This window comes from Doryrhamphus excisus, linkage group LG4 (genome assembly GCF_037039965.1).
Source record: "Doryrhamphus excisus strain RoL-2023G ecotype Guam linkage group LG4, RoL_Dexc_Guam_v1.1, whole genome shotgun sequence".
Lineage (NCBI taxonomy): Eukaryota > Metazoa > Chordata > Actinopteri > Syngnathiformes > Syngnathidae > Doryrhamphus > Doryrhamphus excisus.
In genome coordinates this window covers 5,258,771-5,280,162 of record NC_136360.1, presented here as the reverse complement: position 1 = coordinate 5,280,162, position 21,392 = coordinate 5,258,771, and the positions used below count along the sequence as shown (strand labels likewise).

Here is a 21,392-nt window from a genome sequence, read left to right as displayed (position 1 = left end):
TCTTCTTGTGTAGGGCAACTGCTTTTCGCCTTCTCAAGATTGTATTTTTATTGTACCATTGCTTCGGTGAATCACACTGCTAAATAAATCAACAATAATGAATCGGTAATTGGAAACCACTATGCGAGTCTTGATTAAGACAAATGGGTACCTGGAGGAGCGTGGCCCTGTTCTTTCCAGGATCACTCACAGGACTCCCTTCATTAGATATCATAATTGGTCAACAAATTACCATTGTTGATGTATAGTATCCATGGTTTACAGTGTTCCAAGTTTTGCCATTTAATTTTTGTGTATGCACTCCTATAAATTAATTACTTGTTTTTGGTCGGTAGGCGCAAGACTTGCTGTGTTTATGAAATGAAAGCATTATTTTATTAAATTTTCATGTGCTGCTCTCTGAGAAGCAAGTTTGAGACTAAATCTGACATGTAAAATACGTCAAACTCAATATTCACAAATGTCACTAAACCTCTTTGGGGCCTAAAGGCCACTGAGCCTTTCCAGCTATTTCTAGGAAATAGCAACGGATGTGAGCTTGAAAGCCTCTGACTGTGTTTGTGTTGGCAGACTCTCCCTCTGCCACATCTGTTTCCGTTCTGTTTTTCAGACATTTTCACATTCCAAACAAATGTATTTATCATAAGGCCAAATTTGTAAGAAAGAAAAAGTATTGTGATATGCTAACATAATCTTACTTTTCTTTACTTTTATTAACATGGGACCACAAAAAGCCATTTTATTGGACCATAATAATCTCCCATAGGGGATAGCTTGTTTTCCAATTAGTTTTCTCCATTGGTTACTGAGCCTCAGCTGGGTCACCACATCATGTAAAGTTAGCAGTGATACCATATTAGGACAAAAGCCTTCAACAACCTGTTTTTAATTACTGTGGTTCAAAGACGTCATCAACATTGTGTCCTATGAAAGCTATGTGGGAAGACGAGGGAATATTCTATTGTTAAACTCTGATGCACTTCACCAGGCTAAGATGCTGTGTGAAAGTTTAACAACATGTTTTTGTTTTGTTCCGGGCATGCCCAGCCAGGACAAGGCCCTTGGGCAGACCTAGGACAGGCTGGAGGGAGAGCTGGCCTGGGAACGCCTCGGGGTCCTCCCCGAGGTAGCTGGGGACTGAGAAGTCTGGACTTCCCTCCTGAGACTGCTGCCCCCGCGACCCAGACCCGGATAAGCGGAAGACAATGGAATGGAATTGACACGCTACACTGAGTGAGGGACAGGAAATCTAACAGCCCACAGTTAGGCGTCTACTATGTCAACAAATACAGTGCAGCCCAGCTTCTTGACATTGAGGGGCTGATGAATGCGGCCATGTATGTAGGAATTTTGGATAAGAACTGAAGATGGGTCGTGGATGTCTCTTCCAGCTTGACAATGACCAAAAACACACAGACAATGCAACAAAGGGGTAGTTCAATAAAGAAGCACATCCCGGACTGGCCTGGATAGTTTCCCGACCCTAATGCCATAGAAAATCTGTGGAATGATCTGAGATTTTACGATACTGTCAAGAAACCTTTAGGATTTGGAGAGCATTTGTAAAAAAGTGTGGATCACAATTCTCAGAGTTGTGTGTAACCCTGGCAATCACTTAAAACATGAGACAAGTAAATAAATCCAAAAAATCATTAGAGGAGTATGTAGTGGATATACTGTATTTTTATGTGGTCAAGACAAGACATACATGCAAGATTGTGTTGCATATTCAGCACTGTTCAATCTCTTTATTTATGGCAACAGACTGGCCAATCTATGCCACAATGCGCTCTGCACAAATGACTAAGTGCTGAATATGTAGATGATAATATTATTAATATTGATATGACATATATGCTTTCATAAAATAAAACAAAACAAAGTACATAGCATCACACTTTATGAAGTCGCATTGCATGCAAACATGAAATCCACCATTGTTCCCATCAATACTCACTTGCATGTGTACTTAAAATATATATATTGTATGTTGAATATACGAGTATGTTACTGAATTACTCAGTAATTTTAAATGCATTGGATATATCAGTGAAATTATGATTAATTACCAGTTAATGATACTTGCAGAACAGAAACACCCTATTTTTCATGTGCCAGGTTTTCTAATAGCTTTGTATAGACCTTGCGCTCCACATGTTCTATTCTGTGAGTCACTCCTACGTGATCTCCCATCTTAGCAACTTGCAGTTCAGCGGCCGAGGAGAATGACCACTGAGCCAACTCGCCATCATTGCTCTCACAGAATGGCTCTCAGCAGAGCCTAAATAGAAAGTTGGTGAGAGTCTTTAAATTGGTGTGTGTTGTGAGACATGAGAAACCAGAAAGCGAGCATTATATTTTTCACTGTTCATATGATACATTGTAATTTGCAGGGACACATTTTATTTTTTTTAACATGTCAATACCACAATAACAAACATGATTTTTTTGTTTACACCAGGAGTGTCCAAAATGTATTATGAAACGAGAAAGCATTTTAGCAGTAACACGGATAATAATATAATCTATAATATAATAATATGCTTTGACACCAGTAACAAGCAGCTGACAAGCAGCCGTGCATCGTCTTATGCTAGGAGTCCACTGGGCCGGTGCAATTTGCTGTGGCGCCTAGTGTCACAAGTGGAGCCAAATGTCGCAAACAACCCGCCTATTGGAATCCACTGGAATGTAATGGCGCGTGCCAAGTTGCGCCAATGATGCTCGGAGACCACTGGGCCGGTTGGTGCCAGTTCGTGCTGGTTATGTGATTGGCGCGCAGTGGCTCGCTGTGGCGCCAAATTAACGGCAACATGGCAACATGCCGAGCAAACATTAATTCAGCACCACAGCAAGCCACTACGCGCCAATCACATAATCTTTGGCGCGAACTGGCACCAACCGGCCCAGTGGACTGCGAGCATTAGAATAACTCCATAGTTTTGTTTTAACCTGTTTCCTACATTAGAAATGGCCCCGAATCATTTGATTTTTCAAGATGCAACCCTCAGTGGAACAAATTTGAACGCCCCTGGTTTACACTCATATATATTAACATTGCTCAAGAGGGACAATTAAGTTTTCAGACTTTTAAGGACAAAAGTATTGGGACCCCCACCCTTACAGAACTACTATTGTAGTTCTTCCTTGTTTCGTGGTTTCTTCTACAATCTCACCCAAAAATGCTTTTTTAGATATGGCCTTTGTACACTGGGACATATCATGCAGGAGTAAAATAAAAAAGTACAATCAAAATGAATTTTTCCTCTATGCGGCCTTTTGTGGGGGAAAAAAAGGTTTTGGCTTACTGTAAAGTGTCATATTGGCTTATTTATTGTCCCAAGACTTTTGTCCAAATAGTGTATTTTGTTTGTAAATCACTGATACAATGCATGCAAAATATAAAAGTTTATGTTTTCTGAAGCAAGTAAATGAATTTAAGTCTCTTGGCATGTAATTTGCTTATCTTTCCTTTTTCATTTTTATATACTCTTTTCTATACTCTATAACTTTAGTAAAGGAAGTCAAAGGATCCTTCCTCCTTTGGAGTAAAAGCAGATTTAGTCAGCCGACCCGTTTAATTTTTCAACATGGAAGTTTACTGACATCAGCTTTGTCCAAATTAATTATTTGCCAAAGTCGTTTTGTACTACAGAGAACAAAATTTGGTGATGTTACAAATACATTCTGAGCAGCTCAAAAGATTGGGATTCATGTTTGTTTTCAGTGGAGAGGTGGATGTCCTATTTCCAATATAGACACTCCGCTACTTACAAACATACCGCCGTGCTAAAATGTTTCTGCGTTCAGTGTAGCATGACGTGTTTGGTGTGATAAAATTAGCCCATCCATCATAGCTAATGGCAGGATTAAGGTGGATTATAATGGCAGCGGTGTTAAAATGCCAACAACCTTCTGGAACATAACTAGTTTGTAAGTACTGGAGCGTCTGTATAGTATTTTCCTTACAATTAGTTCCTTTAATGTTTAAGTAAGTTGTATTTATATGACATGTGATTTATTTTAAATTACAGTGGGACCTCGGTTAGGGTGTGTTTTTCAATTCATGTTGCAAATTTACACCAAAATTTTGCCTTGTTCTGCATACATTTTTTAGTTAGCCTACAATATGGCTCATGTCGTGTTGTTATTAATACACTCATTAGCAGCCTATTAGCATGCAAACAAAATGGAAACTGGAACTGAAAGTCATTGCTCAGTCGCCCATCTATGATATCATCAGCGTCTGATTCTGGAATTCTTTGCAAACAGTTAAGTGGACTACCATTATTACTACATTTGGGTTTGACCTTCTGGAACGGATTAATGACGCTAACCGTGGTTCCACTGTATTAATGAATCCCATTTTTCCAAAAACCTCACCTCCTAACCGAGCTGCTCAGTCTCCTGCTCAGGTTTAGTTGACCAGGAGTTCCTGGTACTGCTCAGATCTCAGGAAGCGACCAAAGGAGTCCTTTTCCATCAGTGAGTAGATCCTCTTTTGGGCCAGGTCAAAGGTTTGAGGTGACAGATCCACCAAATTCCTCAAAGTCACATCCTTGGTGGAGTGGTCAATGTTTACCTATGGCAACAGAACATATTATATGTCATCACTTGTTTGTCACCTATTCAGATTTTAGAGTCAGAGATGAATCCGAAGGATGTCATGTCAGTTACCTGTGATAAGTAACTGATTCTGAACAAAAGATGGAAGTATTCTAGCGCATATTTAGTGAGTGAAATGTACACACAGAAATGCATATTTCAAAAATCAATCACTAATCAACTAATCACATGCTCTGTTTCCTTGACATTCCTTGAAAAATCCTAGACCCTGACCTCTTTGGGTCCCTCAAACTGGATGTAGTCTTCATATATCATTTTGGCCTTGGCCGCCATTTTCAGCGGGTCCTTGGTCTTCTTGAAATCCTCACAGGCCATCCAGAACTCAATATTCTCATCACTGAACTCAGACTGCAGGAAGCTACGGAAAGCTGCAAGACCATCTAATGGAAAGATGGAAATAAACATTAATATATTCGTACGAGAGATTTACTTTATGTACTAGAATCATTTTCTGTTTTCATGATTTCATCTGGCCCTCACAGTGTGTGCTGAGAAAAAATGATGTCCCGTGGACAAATGTAATTGAAGTATTGCTGTAGCAAAATAAGCTTAAAGCTCTTGGGCTTTTATCTGCCATCTAAATGGGTGGCCTGGGTTAAAATAGCTTTGATTTGCAATCAGGTTGAGGTACAGGGACACACACAGATAAGTATACACACACATTCACTGATGACAAGCAACACAAACAATGTTTTAAGTATGCAATTTATTGCAAACAAGCATTAAACTGGCTGTCCATCAGATGATCAAAAATTTGATATCATAGCTCCAAAATAACCCCTAAAATAGAAATACAATTTTCGAATTCCAGACTATAGATGCTTGCCGTGATTGGAGTAACATTCCCACTAGCCTCCTGGAAACATTGGCATCAAGCATGCCCAAACCAGTTTTTGAGGTGATTAACAAGAACTGGAAAGCTACTCCTTACTGAGTCCTTCTTTGAAAAACGTGTTCCTATTATAGGAGGGTTTGGGTTTTTTAATGGTATAGTTCCAACAGTTGTATTCTTTCAAATAACCATTCCAGTTACAGTCTGGTAGACAGACACCAGCCTGCAAGAACACATTGTTTTTTTTTTTGGTTAGGAATGGTTAGTGTTCCATCATGGATGCTTTAAACAGTGATTCTCAACTTGTGGGTCACGGCCCACTGCCATTTTCAGTGGGTGTCTGCCAAAAACAATCAGTACTATTCGCTTGCTATGTCACCACGAGTAGCATGCCATGTTTATGGGCGACTCAGTTAAGCTTGAGGGTGGATTGTTGTACCATCCATAAATAAATAAAATATTTGAGAAGTTTACATTCAAAACGTTACACAATTTGTCTCGCCTTTTGTCATAGAAGGCTGATATTAGGTCCCACAGCCCAACCAGTTAAGAACCACTTCTTTCAAATAATGATTGTGTTATTATTTTGGTATAATGCCTATAGTAGTAGTAGAGTCACGACAAAAAAATCCACATTTACAATGTCTGTGATATAACTTGTATTAACATATTTTGTGTGTATGTGTTGTGAATAACTCGAAAAGAGACTAAATGGGACTGAAATAGCAAATAAAGTAGACCTACAATTGTTGTTCAAGACTTGGTCAAGACTCTCACGCCACTCAGCAGCTTCCTCACGTGAAGGCCTGCATACGGAATACTTCATGTTAACCAAACTGCTAACAATCACCTGCACACTGAATCTTTGCTTATCTCAAAGCAACAAATACAAATGAACCGTTGATTGTGGGCCATAAGTAACTACGCTCTTATGTTGTGCCATGCGTTTGTATAAGACCAAATAACCCTTTTAAATATACAAATATGGAAATTCCACACTCAAATTTTAGAACTGAAGAAGCCTTTTGGATGAAAGGAGAGATGTCTTAAATGTCCATCCCCATAGTCTGATTTAACAGCAAGAGTGGCTGTTGAATGAGTTGTTTTGCTATTTGTCAAGCAACCAACCTATTTTTTTTATTTGCTCATGATGCAAATATTAACAGTAGGTTAAAAATGGCTTCTCAAAAAATATGGTTGATGTTTTCTAACATGACAATTCACAGAGATACTGTTGTTGCTGCTGCAAATCTCATCTTCAGAGCCTTGCTAAATCAGACCATTCAACCATTTAATCTGCCTGGAAACCAGCTGCTACCAGTTGATTACATCTGGTCCTGTACTGTACAGTTTCAGTCACTCGGTCAGTAGTTTACATACACTTATCATGGGAATTCATTTTCCATCAATTGTCAATTTTAACTCAATGATTTGTTTTTTTGCTTAATGCTTTATTCATATGACAACATGTTATTTTGTGAAGGTAGTGCAGTTTATTTTTGTGGTCTTGATTTTTGTTGATTGCCTGTTTCTGCTGTTTCTTCCTGTTTTGTCTTTGCGTTGCAGGCAACATGTGTTGCAGCTGGGTTTGGGGCAGGCGGGGCAGGTGGATGCAATCAGTAATTAGTGGCATTCATAAGCCTTGCATCCGCACTGTGACTCTTCTTCCTGCCTAGTTTTCCCCTCAATTTTCCATGTTGTTGATTATTATTCACAATTATTCCAGTTTTTCTTTCAAACTTTTCTGATTTTCTTGCTGCGCCACACTTTGTTTTCGTTCTTTCTTTTTTCTTCAAGTTGTTTTCCATTTTTTCTGTGTTTGTTCTATTCATTTTTGGCCACAACAGTGGTTCACACCTATTTTATGCAAGGTAACTTTTTTCAGCTGCAGACAATCACTTTTTTACATTCACTCATGACTCTTGTTTTTACACTGTGGCCCCAAAAAAACAATGATTTGTTACATTTTCACTTACTTTGATAAACAAGAGTTTTAATTTACTTAGAGTTCTCCAAACATAAATAATAAAACAATTTTACTTAAAATATATTTATCATAATAAGCATACAATGGCTAAATGGACAGAAATACAAATGTAAGGCATTCAGAAGACTCATTCAAAGATGCTGTGAATGATGTGTATTATTCTAAACTGGTCACTAGGTGTCAGTAATATTACTTTAATGTTAAGTCACACAAGCACACACAAGCACCTGACTTGATCACCAGAACTACAGTCTTTGTTGTTATTTCGTGTTTGAATTATCTCAACAGGCACAATATTCCCTCACAAAAATACCAAACATTAAAACGGCTAATGTTGCAGCCGTAAGTCAAGCTAAAACTTAACTCAACCCTGATGTCTCTTCCTGTCCGCTCACCAGTCCTGTGTTATAGCAACACACACAAGCTGAGGTCTTATTCACGGCATACTTACTCTTATTATTTCTAGTATATTGGGTAACAGGAGCGACTATAGGGGTTTCAGTTCATGTCTAAAATATATAAAATATTAAAAAGGCTCTCTCAGTGCAGATCAGCTTATTTCCAGCAGCATCTAAGGTACTATTGCTGTAAGGTGGAAACATTTTTCAAATGTTTTGCTCTTTCCATCATGTTGTTGCAAGCTATTTTCCCACAAATGATACAATTACATACAATTCCCTCCCCGTTTTTCAGGACTTACTTCTGCAGCTTCTCCGGCTTCTTCTCACTCTTTTCCGGATAGGGAATGATGAGATCAATGGCATTTTCCGGCTTTTGCAGTAAAACTCCCAATTTTGACTTGATCTCTTTTGCCCTGCAAGACACAAAGCAGAGTGGGGAGAGAATAGCTTGTGTGACTCCTTTCACTCGCTCTACAACCCTAAAAACATGACATGATTATTTTTACATTGGGATTTGGAAATCTATGACATACCAGGGGAAAAACAGGAATTGAAAAAATCTTTTTCTACATAGAAGTTAATTACTATTTCTAACTTGAAGAGCTTAAAAACAGTCCCTGTCACCAATGTTAGCAATACTATACAGTATAGTGGTTTAATCAATGCAATCTGACAAAAGCATTTTCAGAGATCAATAACTAAAATGCATGTATACTAATCAAAAATCTTGATTATACTAACTATATTTTATGTTTTTAGTGAAATGCAAAGCCAGACAAATAAACAAGATTATATAAAGAATTAGGGCTCACCTTACAAGGCAGGTTTGGGGCAGGGCAGCTAAACCTTTACACATTTTGCAGAAACCTCAGACGCAGTGCTTAAAAAGCTGTTTTAATATTTACTATTTAAGTCCAAAGAGAGTCTGCGAGAGTTCCTCTTGCTTTCTGACCCTGGTTTTCAACACAGGGGGGGTTTTATGCAGACATGCTCTGGGCTGCTGGCCAAAAGTTAAGCCAATCAGACTGGAATGTGTGCAGCACAGGCGGCCGGAGAGTCTGGTCGAAGGAGAGCAAGTGTTTTACATGTGAACTTCTTTTTATGTAGATTGAGAGTGTGAGGGAGACTTTATTGCAGCATCCTCATCCTTAATTCACAGGAGCAAGCCATCCAAACTCCTTATCAAAGATGTAATCATCAAAACAATATTGCATGTGTTTCTGTAAACTGTCTACTTACATGTAAACCATGTCTGTTATGTTCTGTAAGACCATTACTCATCACCCACACACTGAGCATCAAAAAGTCTTTGGTAAATATTTGTCTCCACAGAATGATGTATGACAACTTGAACAACTTTGGCTTTTGAAATAATTGTAGATTGGGGGGATTCAGATTAAGTTACCAAAGTAGATATGCAGTATTCAAAATACGTAAGAAATTGTGGTTACATAACTAAAGATTAAAAATTATAGTGTTGCTGGGAAAACTTCCTGCTTCTCAGCTTTGCTATACTGCTTTGTAAAAAGTTGAAAATATGACTTGTTAAACGTTATGTAATGTATGTAACTCTAATCACTATTAGTGCACAACATAAACTTGCTATATCTCACACAAAGCAATGAAGAATTTCATGCTCTGTCGCCTTCCTTCTTTGTGCTCTGTGCTCTGAGACGTTCAGGTGCACCCGTAAATTGTCCCCACTTCGGGAACTTAGACATTACATAACAAAGTAGAAATTCAAACTCAGCTTTTGTTTCCTGCTGCTCATTTCCTACCTTGCTTGTGTATAACCCCCCCCCCCCCCCCCCCTTCTGCTCACTAAAGACTAATGTGTGGCTTTAACAAAAAAAGCCAAAAAAATCCGAAAGCTCATTCACTTCAAAGAGCCGGCTCTCCGAGTCGTTTGTGACTGACACCTCCCTAACTTACAGCACACAACAGGCTGAGAGCTGACCATTATTTGAAGCTGTCACCCGGGTAACCTCTTCACCAGAGGAAAAAGTATTGTCTGATATTGACCAATACAAAGTATAACCATACATATGTCTAAATGCAGGATGGCCCATATGTTTCCATACATAGGAAAATGTATAATGTACAATTTTCATGTTTCAGATCAGATCCTGAGATATCTCTATTGATTTATATTTTTGGGGGCAGTTGAAGACCGTGGTGTATCAGGTAAAGATACCAGACATCTCAAAGAATGTACCACCAACACCATTACAAGCCCATTACAAGAGTATAGGAAGACTAAGAAAATGGCAGTTTAAACAGAAGGGTTTGAGAACGGTCTGCAGAGTTCCTGATACAGTATGTAGTAACAGCAACAGCGAATGCTCGGTCCCCCAACATTTGGCACCTGGTTCTAGTTATGGGGGTCAGGAGAGAGACGGCGGTGGGGGGGGTGACGTCAGAGAGATAAGAGGGGGGTTTAAGGTTATTGAGGGCTTTGTAGATGACGAGGAGGAGTTTGTACTGTAGCCTGTGGAGCTGTTGAAGATAAGTAGAGCTTTGGTCTCTGGAAGGGGAAGTCTATTGTGGTAGTCGAGTCTGGGTGTTAAAGCGTGAAAGTATTTCTGTGGGGAAGACAATATTAGGCGATATTATGGAGATGAAAGAACAAAGTCTTTGTGGTGATATTGATTGAAAGAGGGTGGACTACATTCTGATACCAAGGTTGTGTTTCTTTAAGATAAAAATGTCTGATAGGTGTTGAACAGGGTTTTATTAAAAATATATATCATTATTATACATAGTTTAGTTGTGTATGTTGGATCTGCACCAAACTTGAGAAAAAAAGACATTGTAAATATATTTTCACTGATATAACTACAATTTCCCATGTGATACTCCATGCTGATACTAGAATTAGGAGGAAGAAACTGAAGCTGTTCAAGAGATTCGGTGGGATGCTTTTGTATGAAATGCCCCTTTTAATTACTACAAATTTCAGAAATCACACAAAACTTCTATGATGCCTTCTTATCAAGCTGGCTTCAATGAACTGAAGGTGACTGAACACAAGGTCGGGTGACTAAGAAGTGTCCAGTTTCTCAGCGCTTGTAGCACACTAATGTAAGAGGAAATTAAATGCCTCTTCCCACAGCACCATAAATTGTTTTCATTAAAATGTTTATTTGCAGAGGCTTTTCAGATGAAACTGTTTCCTAGCACAGGGGAAGAGAAGCTCTACAACTCCTGTTTAGGACATAAATATGGCAGATTCGTGACAAAAATAATTGCAAATAATGAAGTATTCGTTTGCATTCTTGCCTTAGAGAAATAAATGACATTCCATTATTCCGAGGGAACATTTTCCATCAGAGGTCAGTATGAAATACAAAGAGTGAGTGTTTCCTGGCTACTGCATGATGGAAAATGTATCATTCTTCCTCAAGCTCTTGCTGTGAGGCTGTCTTGTTGACACAACTCTGCAGTATTGTGCGGACATTGGGTGTGGTGCCTTTGTATTGACAGGCCAGGGTGTTAGTCCCCCTATTAAAGAAAGGGGACCAGAGGGTGTGTTCCAACTACATTGAACCTCTTTTCATATGATTCGGTTTTTGCATAAAGGTTTTGACCAACTTTTCCTTTCTTTCTTGTACACTGTTCTGATTATCATTTAATATTGCATGGAACTAACTTGCATTTTAAACCCTTTTGGTATGTTGAATCTTCTGGTATTTTTAAAGATGTGGATGTGCTACTTCCAGCATTGCTTGTTTATTCAACTGCCTTGGATCACACATCCAACTCCTTCAATCTCCTCCATCCAACCCCGTCTTCTGCATCTGTCTCTCTCCCACCAACTACCCTCATGTCCTCCTCCACCACATCCATAAACCTCCTCTTTGGTCTTCCTCTACACCTCTACCTGGCAGCTCTAAACGCAGCATCCTTCTACCAATATATTCACTATCTCTCCTCTGGACATGTCCCAACCATCTCAGTCTGGCCTCTCTGACTTTATTTTCAAAGCCTCTAACATGTAATGTCCCTCTGATGTACTCGTTCCTGATCCTATCCATCCTGGTCACTCCCAATGAGAACCTCAGCATCCTCATCTCTTCTACCTCCAGTTCTGCTTCCTGTCTTTTCCTTTGTGGCACTGTCTCTAGACCAAACAACATGGCTGGTCTCACACATCACACATCCAACTCCAAATCTTGCGATATTTAGTTGAATACAAAATACAAGAGTATCCTGTCAAGCTCATTCTAAAAATGTTACACAAACTAGTCCGCTCCACCGACTACAGTGCCAATGTACTGCATGAGTTTCACTGTGTTCGTAGCTTGTCTTTGTTACAAAACATGCCTGTGCGCAACAGGTTCAATGATTCAAATCCATAATGATTTCATAATACTTTTCAATAACTCTTATGAAAATAAAATTGAGGCACGACAGAAGACAGATATGTGATTACAGAGGAACTTTTAGAGTTACAAATGATTTAATATTCCCCTAGGGATTGTCCCCTCCTCCTAACATTCACTTAGTGAGTAAAACTATGACAAAATTGTGTATTTATTTGATATACTATTGCATTATGTATTTTTCTCTATTATATTTATTATTTTTTCAATGTACTTAATGTTGTATTTCCTTACGTCCTTCATATCGGCCTGGATTACTGTCATTTTCCAGACTTTACTTTACTTAACTTTCAAAATTTTTAATGTACTTATTTTGTTCCTCTATTGAGATCTTGTTGTTGCTTAATCTTACTCTTTGACATGAACATGCATTCAATACCGTACATTTACCATCTCCATTTGATTGCTCACTTCCATTTATTGTGCCCATCAGCTCCCAAATGGCGCCAGTGATTTAATTTCATTCATGTCCATCATGTCCATCTCCCTGTTTCTTGCATCCGGTCTTGTTGCTAGGCGGTCACCCTTAAGTTACATTGACTTGGTAGTGGCTAGTGGAAGTCACTACTCATTTAAATTCATCAGTACCAAAATGAAGGTGTCGGAAAGCAATCCTGTTCTTGTAGTCAATAAAGCTCCAAAATAGCCTAAAACCTTGGTTGCTAATGCAAACCTAAGCAGATGGGAGCATGCATTAAGAACAGGAAGTGTGGGGGGGTACACAAAATACATCTTTCTTAAATACAATTTTCAATCATAACTTACCATTTTTTCCATGAATGTAACTACACATTGTGTTATGCTCTCCAAGCCTGATGTGTATATGTCAGAGTAATAGGTTAATATTTTTTTTATATTAATCCATTTAAGAACTAAGGACAGTTAAATTGTAATATTTGCGGCTAAGGTAGTAAAATAAAAAATAAAAAATCATGGCTTTGGGAACTTTGTTCACCTTGTAAAAGCATTTTATGACCCAGTAAATAAATTCAGTTGATATGTTTGTGGCGTTAAAATGTGTCCCGATTCAAACGCACAATAATTTCACAATAATTTGAAATAACCTCTTTGGAAATAACCCTGAGCAGTGTGATCCTAAACACACAGAGGATGTGGCCTCAGAGGAACTTTTTCGAGTTACAAGTTGTTTCAGTATCCCCCATAGACGAGGGACTGTTTAGAAATTTCCCATGCTTGGATTGTCATATTCTTCTCTGTTCCCTTCCAGACTGTTTGTGCTCAAAGAACATCCCCTCAGAGGTTCAATACCCCCACCCCCCCCCCAAAAAAAATCCTGATTATCTGCTCACTCCAGACTCTGTTTGCTGGAGGAATTCATGGGGAGGAAGATCTTGGCTGGATGCTTTTTGGGATGGACTTGCATCACCATCTAGAGGAGGCTGAAAGAGATGCATCCAAAGGGAGGCAAGAAGCACCTCTAGAAATGGATGGAATATGTTCACATGCCATCACTTTAAAAAGTGATGAGTTCATGGAGAAAAAAAATACAGATGTGGTCAAGGGAATTTGTGAATATACCAGGTATACAGTATATCATATACCAGACTGTACAGGATAAAAAAACAGTGCTGAAACTGAGGGATCTTAAAAAAACTGCAACTAAACAGAATGAGGCCATGGTCAGCTCCTATTTCATTTACTCAAAGCACGACAAATTGTCTCTACAGACAAAGCAGGTCAATGCTCATCTTGCTAGATCAAGGTAGGTCTAAAATTCATTAAAAAAAAATCACATGAGTACTGGAGCACAAGTCTTGTGCTGGAAGACACAGACCTCCAAATGAGACTGGACATGAGACAAGTGTCGCCCTTGTCTCGAAATTGGAGTGTTCTAAAACTTTTGACTGGAGGTTTATTTTCATCTTTCATCAGGTCCATAATAATAAATATAGTTTAATGTTCCTCTCACTTATGTCTTCCACACATGTTCATCAGGAAATACTAAACTAACACTGCACAATCACCAAGGGTCTGGTAGCACAGCAGAACACGGTGGAGGCATCAGCTCCACCAAGCCCTCCCCAGACCAGAGACTCTACTTTGGTCTCCATTCTGACATAAAGTACCAAGGCTGCCGATGTGGAGATTAGCCAATTTATTTTTGCATGTGCATGAACAATAAAATACACTAGATGTCAGTGTAGCACAACAGCAAAGATCATACCAGTCGTCTGTGCATAGAAATAAAATAAACACATGAATTACAAAACGTTCAACACACTCTTCATTTGTTTTTTTTTTATGACAAACAGTGTTATAATTGTATTTGCATTTGTCTGTATGTATTTCACATATATTAAAATGACCTCGGAATTGGTGTCGTGCTTAATTGATATTGTTGCAATACGAAAATGGAGACAAATAGGATGTTCATCATTCTGTGTGAATCAAACGAACCAATATATACAGTACATGTTGTATGTATTTTATCTATCTATCTATCTTATCTAGTTCAGTCAGGGAATGGGTTTTGTCCCAACTTCCATTGGAAGTCTTGCAGACCAGTGCTTACAAGTGAGTGCCGAGTGTAATATATTTCATTTTTTGTCGTATTATTAGCTAAATATTGATCCAAAAACATGCTAGGTTAATTGGCGAGTCCAAATTGAATGAATGTGAGTGTGAATGGTTGTTTGTCTATATGTGCCATGTGATTGGCTGGCGACCAGTCCAGGGTGTACCCCGCCTCTTGCCCGAAGACAGCTGGGATAGGCTCCAGCACCCCCGCGACCCACGTGAGGATAAGCGGTAGAAATAGATGAATAAATGAATGAATGATTCTGAACTGCTCCAAATGTTGTTGTAGTGTAGAAGTTTGGAGTTGTTTAGAGCAGTGGTTCTCAGTTATGGTTCTCGGTTATTTTCTGTCATGCAGCCTCAGAAGACAGGTTTTCATACCACTTAGAATTGTTATACTATTGAGAAAGTATATGTCTATTTATCTGACGGACTGGAACAAGGAAAATGAAACAAAATCAAGAGCAGTGAAGCAAACACACGCATTCAAGAGTCAAATTGCATGTTGAGTACGATAAATTTGTACATGTTGGCAGGTCTGTACTAACATTGAAAGCACTGGTACTCCATGCATCTCACCTCACCCCCCTGACAGCTCGCCGCTTCCCTCTGGGGGTGGGGCTGGCCCCACTATTTGTGAAGCACGGCTAATGCACTATAATGCAATATAATGGAAGGTAAAGGATTAACTGTGTTTCTGACTTAAGAGTTAGGAGTTATTCATCCCCAATTCTGTAGTGAAAAGGATTGTTGTATTGCGTTTTGTATAATATTGATTGTTTGTATAATTGTTAACGCTTAAGTCCTCACTGGTGGCCAAGGTACATGCACCACCCCACTGGGTGAAAATGACATAAAACAATCAATCTGTCTAAAATGGTTAATAAAACAAATGTGCTTGCTTTCTTACTTAGACTTATGCTTATATAAAAATTGTAAGTACAGGGCTTTCCCTCGCCACTGTTCAAGGCTTACGTGCATTTGAACAAGGCATATGATTTTCCTGGGCAAGTTGGAATGCTGCCCACTGCTCCAATATGCTTCTCAAAGTGCATGCTTCTTGTAATTCACAAAAGCACATGACACATCTTGCGTACACATGCAAATATTATATAACAATACAAGTGATAGTTTGCTGTTATAAAGTTACTAATGACTGAATTCATTCTAAAAAGACTGCTTAGTCCCGCTACATGGTACATAAAGAGAATGACTAAGCAAGTAATGAATGTGCACACTGTGGCACTCTCATCATGACAACCATGTCAGAAGGTCACAATAGAGGGAAGTGGCATTATAAGCTTTTCATTATGCAGCAGGTCTGAGGACCAGCTGTTCCCTGCCTTCCACTGCCTCCGCACTATACTGATAACATTTGAATACGCAAAATAGACATTCAGCTCCAGGATTTACTGATATAGTTACTATATGATACAGCATATATAAATCATTTTAAGGAGAAAAAAAATCTGATATCCAACAGTATCTTAATCATATACTAGAGGTGGTAAAGATTTTTCTAATACCTCTTTGAAATTGAACGGCTGATGGAAAGAGTCATGGTTTTCCACTGTTACATCGGTTTTTCTACATTTTATTGCCCAATGTTGATGGCAAGTGCAAACAGTTGGGAAGATAATCATGTTTTATAGCTCTCTCTGTTACGTTCACACAGCCACTTTTCTTGTTGTCCTTCCTGTTTGCTGAAGCATTTCCTATTCTCATGGTTTCTAAGGTGAATAACAGCCAAACAAAACACAGGTTGAAGGATGTCATGGAAATTGAGCATTGAAAAGGATTATCACTTTTCCTGTTATGGACCGGTCAATGGTCTACAGTAATACTACAGTATATTACACATACTTCTTGCAGTTCAACAACACAGTACAATCACTCGTGTATACTTTGAGTAGACTGTGCAGGTCTAAGGGATCAAATACTTTCATTTTCTTTTAAAAATGAAAACTGAATTTTCCACATAATTTTTTAATGTATTAAGTTAATTTGGTATAAAAATACAACACTCACATAAATATTACTGTATATTGCACATAATTATAGTATTTTTTTGAAAAAATAAACAGTATAAAATACAAGCAATTCAATACAAAATCATAGCATACCCAGTACATATATTTCACAAACAATGTTGAACTTTGCGCAGACATGACAAACACAAGTATTTGCCTAAAGGCAAATTTTAAAGTGCTTTTCTCATTTATAATAAGTTCTGTGGGATGGTCTCAGCCTTTTTACTCTCGATTGAATTTACAGTCAAACCACTTTTGAGACGAGCTTTTCATTAACATTCCAGTTTGAGGAAATCTTTCTTCCAGGTTCAAAAGCAAATGCGCTGCGGTCGTGACGGTCTTTCACCTCTGTCCCTTGATGGGGTCTACAATGAGCGTTTAAACCTTCTTCTCCTGCTGAGGAAGTTTTATAGCCGTGGTGTTAGGCTTGGCCTGACTGACGAGATCCCGGTAGGCAGATGAGCGCAGAAAACGCGGGTAGCAGTCTTTAGCCATGAGCATGTAGATCTTGTGCTGCGCTTGGTCAAAGCAGGAGGGTGATGGGGACAGCATGTTCGCTTTAGTGACGTCACGGGTTTCATGGTCAATGTTAATCTAAGAAACAGAAACAGAACAAGATTAGTCTGTATCCATAATAAACTCATCAAAATTAATATTAGGATGTTCATTTTCTTTACCTCCCGTGGAGCATCGGTTCCTATGAATTCATTATAGATTTTCTGAGCTTTAGCAGGTAGCTTGGCAAGAGACTTGGTACTTCTGTAGTCTTCACATGCAAAGTAGAATGCAATGTTCTCTTCGCTGAATTCTGATAATAAGAAGGAAGTGAAGGCGCACAGTCCATCTGGGGTAAGAAAGGAAATTTAATTAGTAGTAGCACAATATGGCTGCTACAGTCATTTGCAACTGTGTCTACATTACTGTGTAATTGCTGCAACAATACACATGTATGAAGATATACTTACATTTGCTGGAAAGGAGTTCCTCAAATGACTCTTTCCACCTCAGGCATTCCTCTAGGGTTACCCTAAAATAAATGGTGCATGATTAGACTTGATCAAACTTAAACAAGGCACAGATATTTGTTGTGGTGATGCCATAGAACAACCTTAATGACTTTGCTTACTTGTTTTTTCCTACTTTACAGCAGATTAGACTCCCATCAGGTTTATGCAATATTTTTCTCAGCCTTGCCTTCAGCTCTTTGGCCCTGTGAAAAGAATATCAACAAAAAAAAGTCACATTTACGTACACATTGGTAAGCACAGCATTCATTTGTCTACTATGCACAAAAAAAAAACTGAAATTCTCTTCAACCTGCTCAATGACAATAAAGCAAATTGCTCATGGGTATACGCAGAAAAAAAGCAAACAGCAGCATTTCGGTAGATTTCCTGAATCTTCATGTACCTTTCCAAGCAGCAGGTAGGCAGTGATACTAGTCCTTTACACATCGTAGCAGACTGTGGCTGGTCCTGGACCTTGTCTCTCTTGTGTTGGGTGGTGGTTAAATATCCTCAGATCCACAATGTGTGTGTGTGAATCCAGCCGGAGTGGAGGTTTTATAGTCTTTGCCCCTGCCTCCAATGTGTCATCACACCTCACAGCGAATCAGGGTAAAAGGATGGGTGAGACTACTGGTGGAGTCAGCCAAAGGGAAAGGACATGAAAGGAGGAAGCTGGGAAATTTCTATCAAATGATAATCAGCCAGAGCTGACAAATATTTGTCCAGTGTGTCCCCGAAAACACCCTCCCTTACAAAACAAGTAGCTTTAAGAGACTGAATAAATTGTTATGTATTCAGTGTTTGAGTACACTCTATATGAGAGTGGTGTTTTATTTTTATTTTTATTTTTTTTTTGTCCCGTCCAGCCATTGGGGCGTGAGTGGTGTTTTATACATAATATACATATACTCAATAAACAAATCAGATTAATTTGTGCTACGTTTCCATTTTTCATGTCATTCAAAACTGTAAATGAGTCAAGTTGTTTTCTGCATTCAACCCACAGCCCGCAGAGTCTTAAGGAGAGCATTAGAATGGTCCAACCTGGGATCAAACCAGGACATGAGTGCTAACCACTGCCACTATGCCGCTATTTAGACAAAGAATAAATCATAGTTTCAAGCTTGTTTCATGTACAACATCAAGACACGTTATTGTCTAGTGGATTCCCTACTCTGACAGTCTTTCTTTGAGATGGTGCATTTCAGGACAGGCTATGCAATTAAAACACACAATGAAGTTCAGCCTTATTATGGGTTAAAAATACTTTTCATTCTCAGCAAAGCATTTCATTGGCCATGGCAGCCCAGGAGCTGCAATCATTCATTCAGATGCTTCTGTCAACCTTTCAACTTGTATTGTATATTTCCTACCTACCTACCTTTCTAGTGTTAAGTTGCTGTGTGACGATTGTAGCATTTTTTTTACAAACTATAGAGCTCACTTCCATTGTACAGCATCAAGAAATACCACAACCAATATACCAATCACATAATCTATGAACCAAATTCACTACCTTCCAAATTACCGTATGGAGCCTTGGATTTTTGGGTTACATAAAAATACAGCAAATGGAATGTCAAGCAACTCAATAGATACAAGACCCTCTTTTGATGACCCTCTTTCCCACTTTGTTATTGAATTCTTGTGGTTTGGGTTTCGTTATGTCAGAAAAAGTAAAAGTATGTTGCTTAGGAATTCATTTCAAATGATGCTAATAATTTAATTCCAGGTTAAAGTCATGAAAATACAGTAAGTGATACATCTGTAAATTATCTGCCTAAGATTGTATTGATTGGTAGTGATAGATTGGTATACTGGCATTTACATGACATGTAACTCTATGACAAAAAAAGAAGATCAGCTGACAAAACAGGGAAATTTTTATCAAGAACTAACTTAACAGATACCAAGAAAATACGTATGAAAGAGAAAACTGATATAGGATCCCTCCCCTGCAAGAAAACATTGAAGGCAGCTATGTAACAATTCTTTAACATGACCAGTTTTGTGGGGTATAATAGTGGTTCTGTTCTTGGTCTCCTTGTTGGGGATGAATTAGCGCTGTTGTTTCTCATGCAAGAACACAAGCAACTGTCTTGGTTTATGAACACAGTTATTGATCTTGTTCTTGCATAAGGCTGTAGACGCCTACAAATGGCCATGTGCCATTTAAGCATAACTTAGGTTAATTATGGTGTGTTACTGTCTTCTCATACTGACACAATAATGTACATTATTTAAGGATAATAAATTAAAATGTTCTGCATGAATTAGTTTTCGTTTTTTGGGCTGTCCTAAAGGAAGTTGTTGATATTTAGTATATATCAATAGACAGATGCCATTGTTATGTGTTGTCTGTAGATGTACAGGGTTAAGTAATACTACAGTACTACAAAGTGGCACTTTAACATGTAGATGGACCAATAGCGATGGGTGCATTTCGTACCTGGGCCTTCAGTGGGTACTTAAAAAACCTAATCAACCTTTTAATACCACCACCATGTCACAATCCCAATATTAATAGTTTAACTGACATCAGCCAGCATTCCTAACTCTGAAGGCCCTTGGCAGATTACATGGACATTACAACACATAAAGGTGAATTCTGGTGATTAGCCAATGCAACAATGGATATGGGTTGACTCTGTAGTTCTTTGCTAACTAACACAGTTATGCCATAAGTCACAAAAAAAGTTTCTATATTTTATAAGTTTATATATAAGTTTCTATATATGCAAGACATATTTTATGAGCATAAATTTCAAATGTGTATAACTGATGCAATTGACTTCTTGAAGGCAAATGTAACCTTAAAAGTTTGTCCCTTTCTTTCATCATTTATATGTACTGTATTTATATGCATTGTTTGTTTCATTCAGCTTTTTCCCAACATAATAACAAATATAATAGTAAAACCTTGAATACTAGAAAAAAGATTCAGTTTGAGTACAGATTAATAATGCTAGCCAAGGTTCCTCTGTACTTTCCCCTCAATCACGAAGACACTATTTTAAATGAGATACAATTTAAAGGTATGAAGGAAGGTTTAGTCTTATCTGTGCTACAAAAGACCATAAAGTACACTTCCTGAAATAGAATAATAGAATTTAGCCAGTGCTCAGTGTACCAAGACCAAGTATCACAAATTCGGTTGAGCCAACAAAAGTGGAGTGGATGGCCCCTGCTAGGACACAAAACTGCAAAACTGTATTACATAACATGCCCAGCACCAATGTGTGAGTGAAGATTTAATAGAAGCATTTGTTGCCAGGAAATTGAAGAAAGGCCGCCTGAGGGAAACCAGCCACCTCCACATGCACTCATTCTGTGATACCAGCACACCTTCTGTTCCAGTGGCAACAGGAGAAGGCGCAACTGGAAGCAAGACTAACAAGGAGGTTGACAATACCAATAGTGACAAAAACGACAAGTTGTATCATTTTTTAATTCTTTTTTCAAAATGTTTATTTTAATAAGAGGTTTGCTGAGTACCTTTGCATCATGTGGACAATCAGGCTCAATCAATGGCCTTTGCGTCATTTGTGTCCAGCCACCTCAGGTGGTTGTCATGGCAACAGCAAGTAAT

The 21,392-nt window shown here is 38.5% G+C and overlaps 2 protein-coding genes across 2 annotated transcripts; both read right to left on the bottom strand.

The window, feature by feature from the left end:
• Window positions 1-1,663: 1,663 nt before the first annotated feature.
• Window positions 1,664-8,825, bottom strand: LOC131129963 (regulator of G-protein signaling 5-like). Its single transcript, XM_058073963.2, has 5 exons — window positions 8,659-8,825; window positions 8,146-8,259; window positions 6,203-6,264; window positions 4,840-5,006; window positions 1,664-4,582 (listed from the first exon to the last, which is right to left on the bottom strand). The coding sequence occupies exons 1-5, from the start codon at window positions 8,700-8,702 to the stop codon at window positions 4,418-4,420; spliced, it is 552 nt and encodes a 183-aa protein (XP_057929946.2). The 5' UTR covers window positions 8,703-8,825; the 3' UTR covers window positions 1,664-4,417.
• A 7,480-nt stretch (window positions 8,826-16,305) lies between these two features.
• Window positions 16,306-18,612, bottom strand: LOC131129438 (regulator of G-protein signaling 5-like). Its single transcript, XM_058073008.2, has 5 exons — window positions 18,207-18,612; window positions 17,923-18,006; window positions 17,762-17,823; window positions 17,474-17,640; window positions 16,306-17,390 (listed from the first exon to the last, which is right to left on the bottom strand). Exons 1-5 carry the CDS (start codon window positions 18,248-18,250, stop codon window positions 17,175-17,177), a joined length of 573 nt encoding a protein of 190 aa, XP_057928991.1. The 5' UTR covers window positions 18,251-18,612; the 3' UTR covers window positions 16,306-17,174.
• Between the last annotated feature and the right edge of the window lie 2,780 nt (window positions 18,613-21,392).

Bases quoted from the DNA above. Each gene is read 5' to 3' on its own strand.
- LOC131129438 (XM_058073008.2), bottom strand. From the start codon at position 18,250: ATGTGTAAAGGACTAGTATCACTGCCTACCTGCTGCTTGGAAAG. The intron at 18,007-18,206 runs GTACATGAAGAT...TTCTTTTCACAG, and splicing joins CCTACCTGCTGCTTGGAAAG to GGCCAAAGAGCTGAAGGCAA. The intron at 17,391-17,473 runs GTAAAGAAAATG...TCTGTTTCTTAG, and splicing joins GAACCGATGCTCCACGGGAG to ATTAACATTGACCATGAAAC.
- LOC131129963 (XM_058073963.2), bottom strand. From the start codon at position 8,702: ATGTGTAAAGGTTTAGCTGCCCTGCCCCAAACCTGCCTTGTAAG. The intron at 6,265-8,145 runs GTAAGTCCTGAA...TTCCGTATGCAG, and splicing joins AAGCCGGAGAAGCTGCAGAA to GCCTTCACGTGAGGAAGCTG. The intron at 5,007-6,202 runs GTAGGTCTACTT...TCTTTCCATTAG, and splicing joins CCAAGTCTTGAACAACAATT to ATGGTCTTGCAGCTTTCCGT.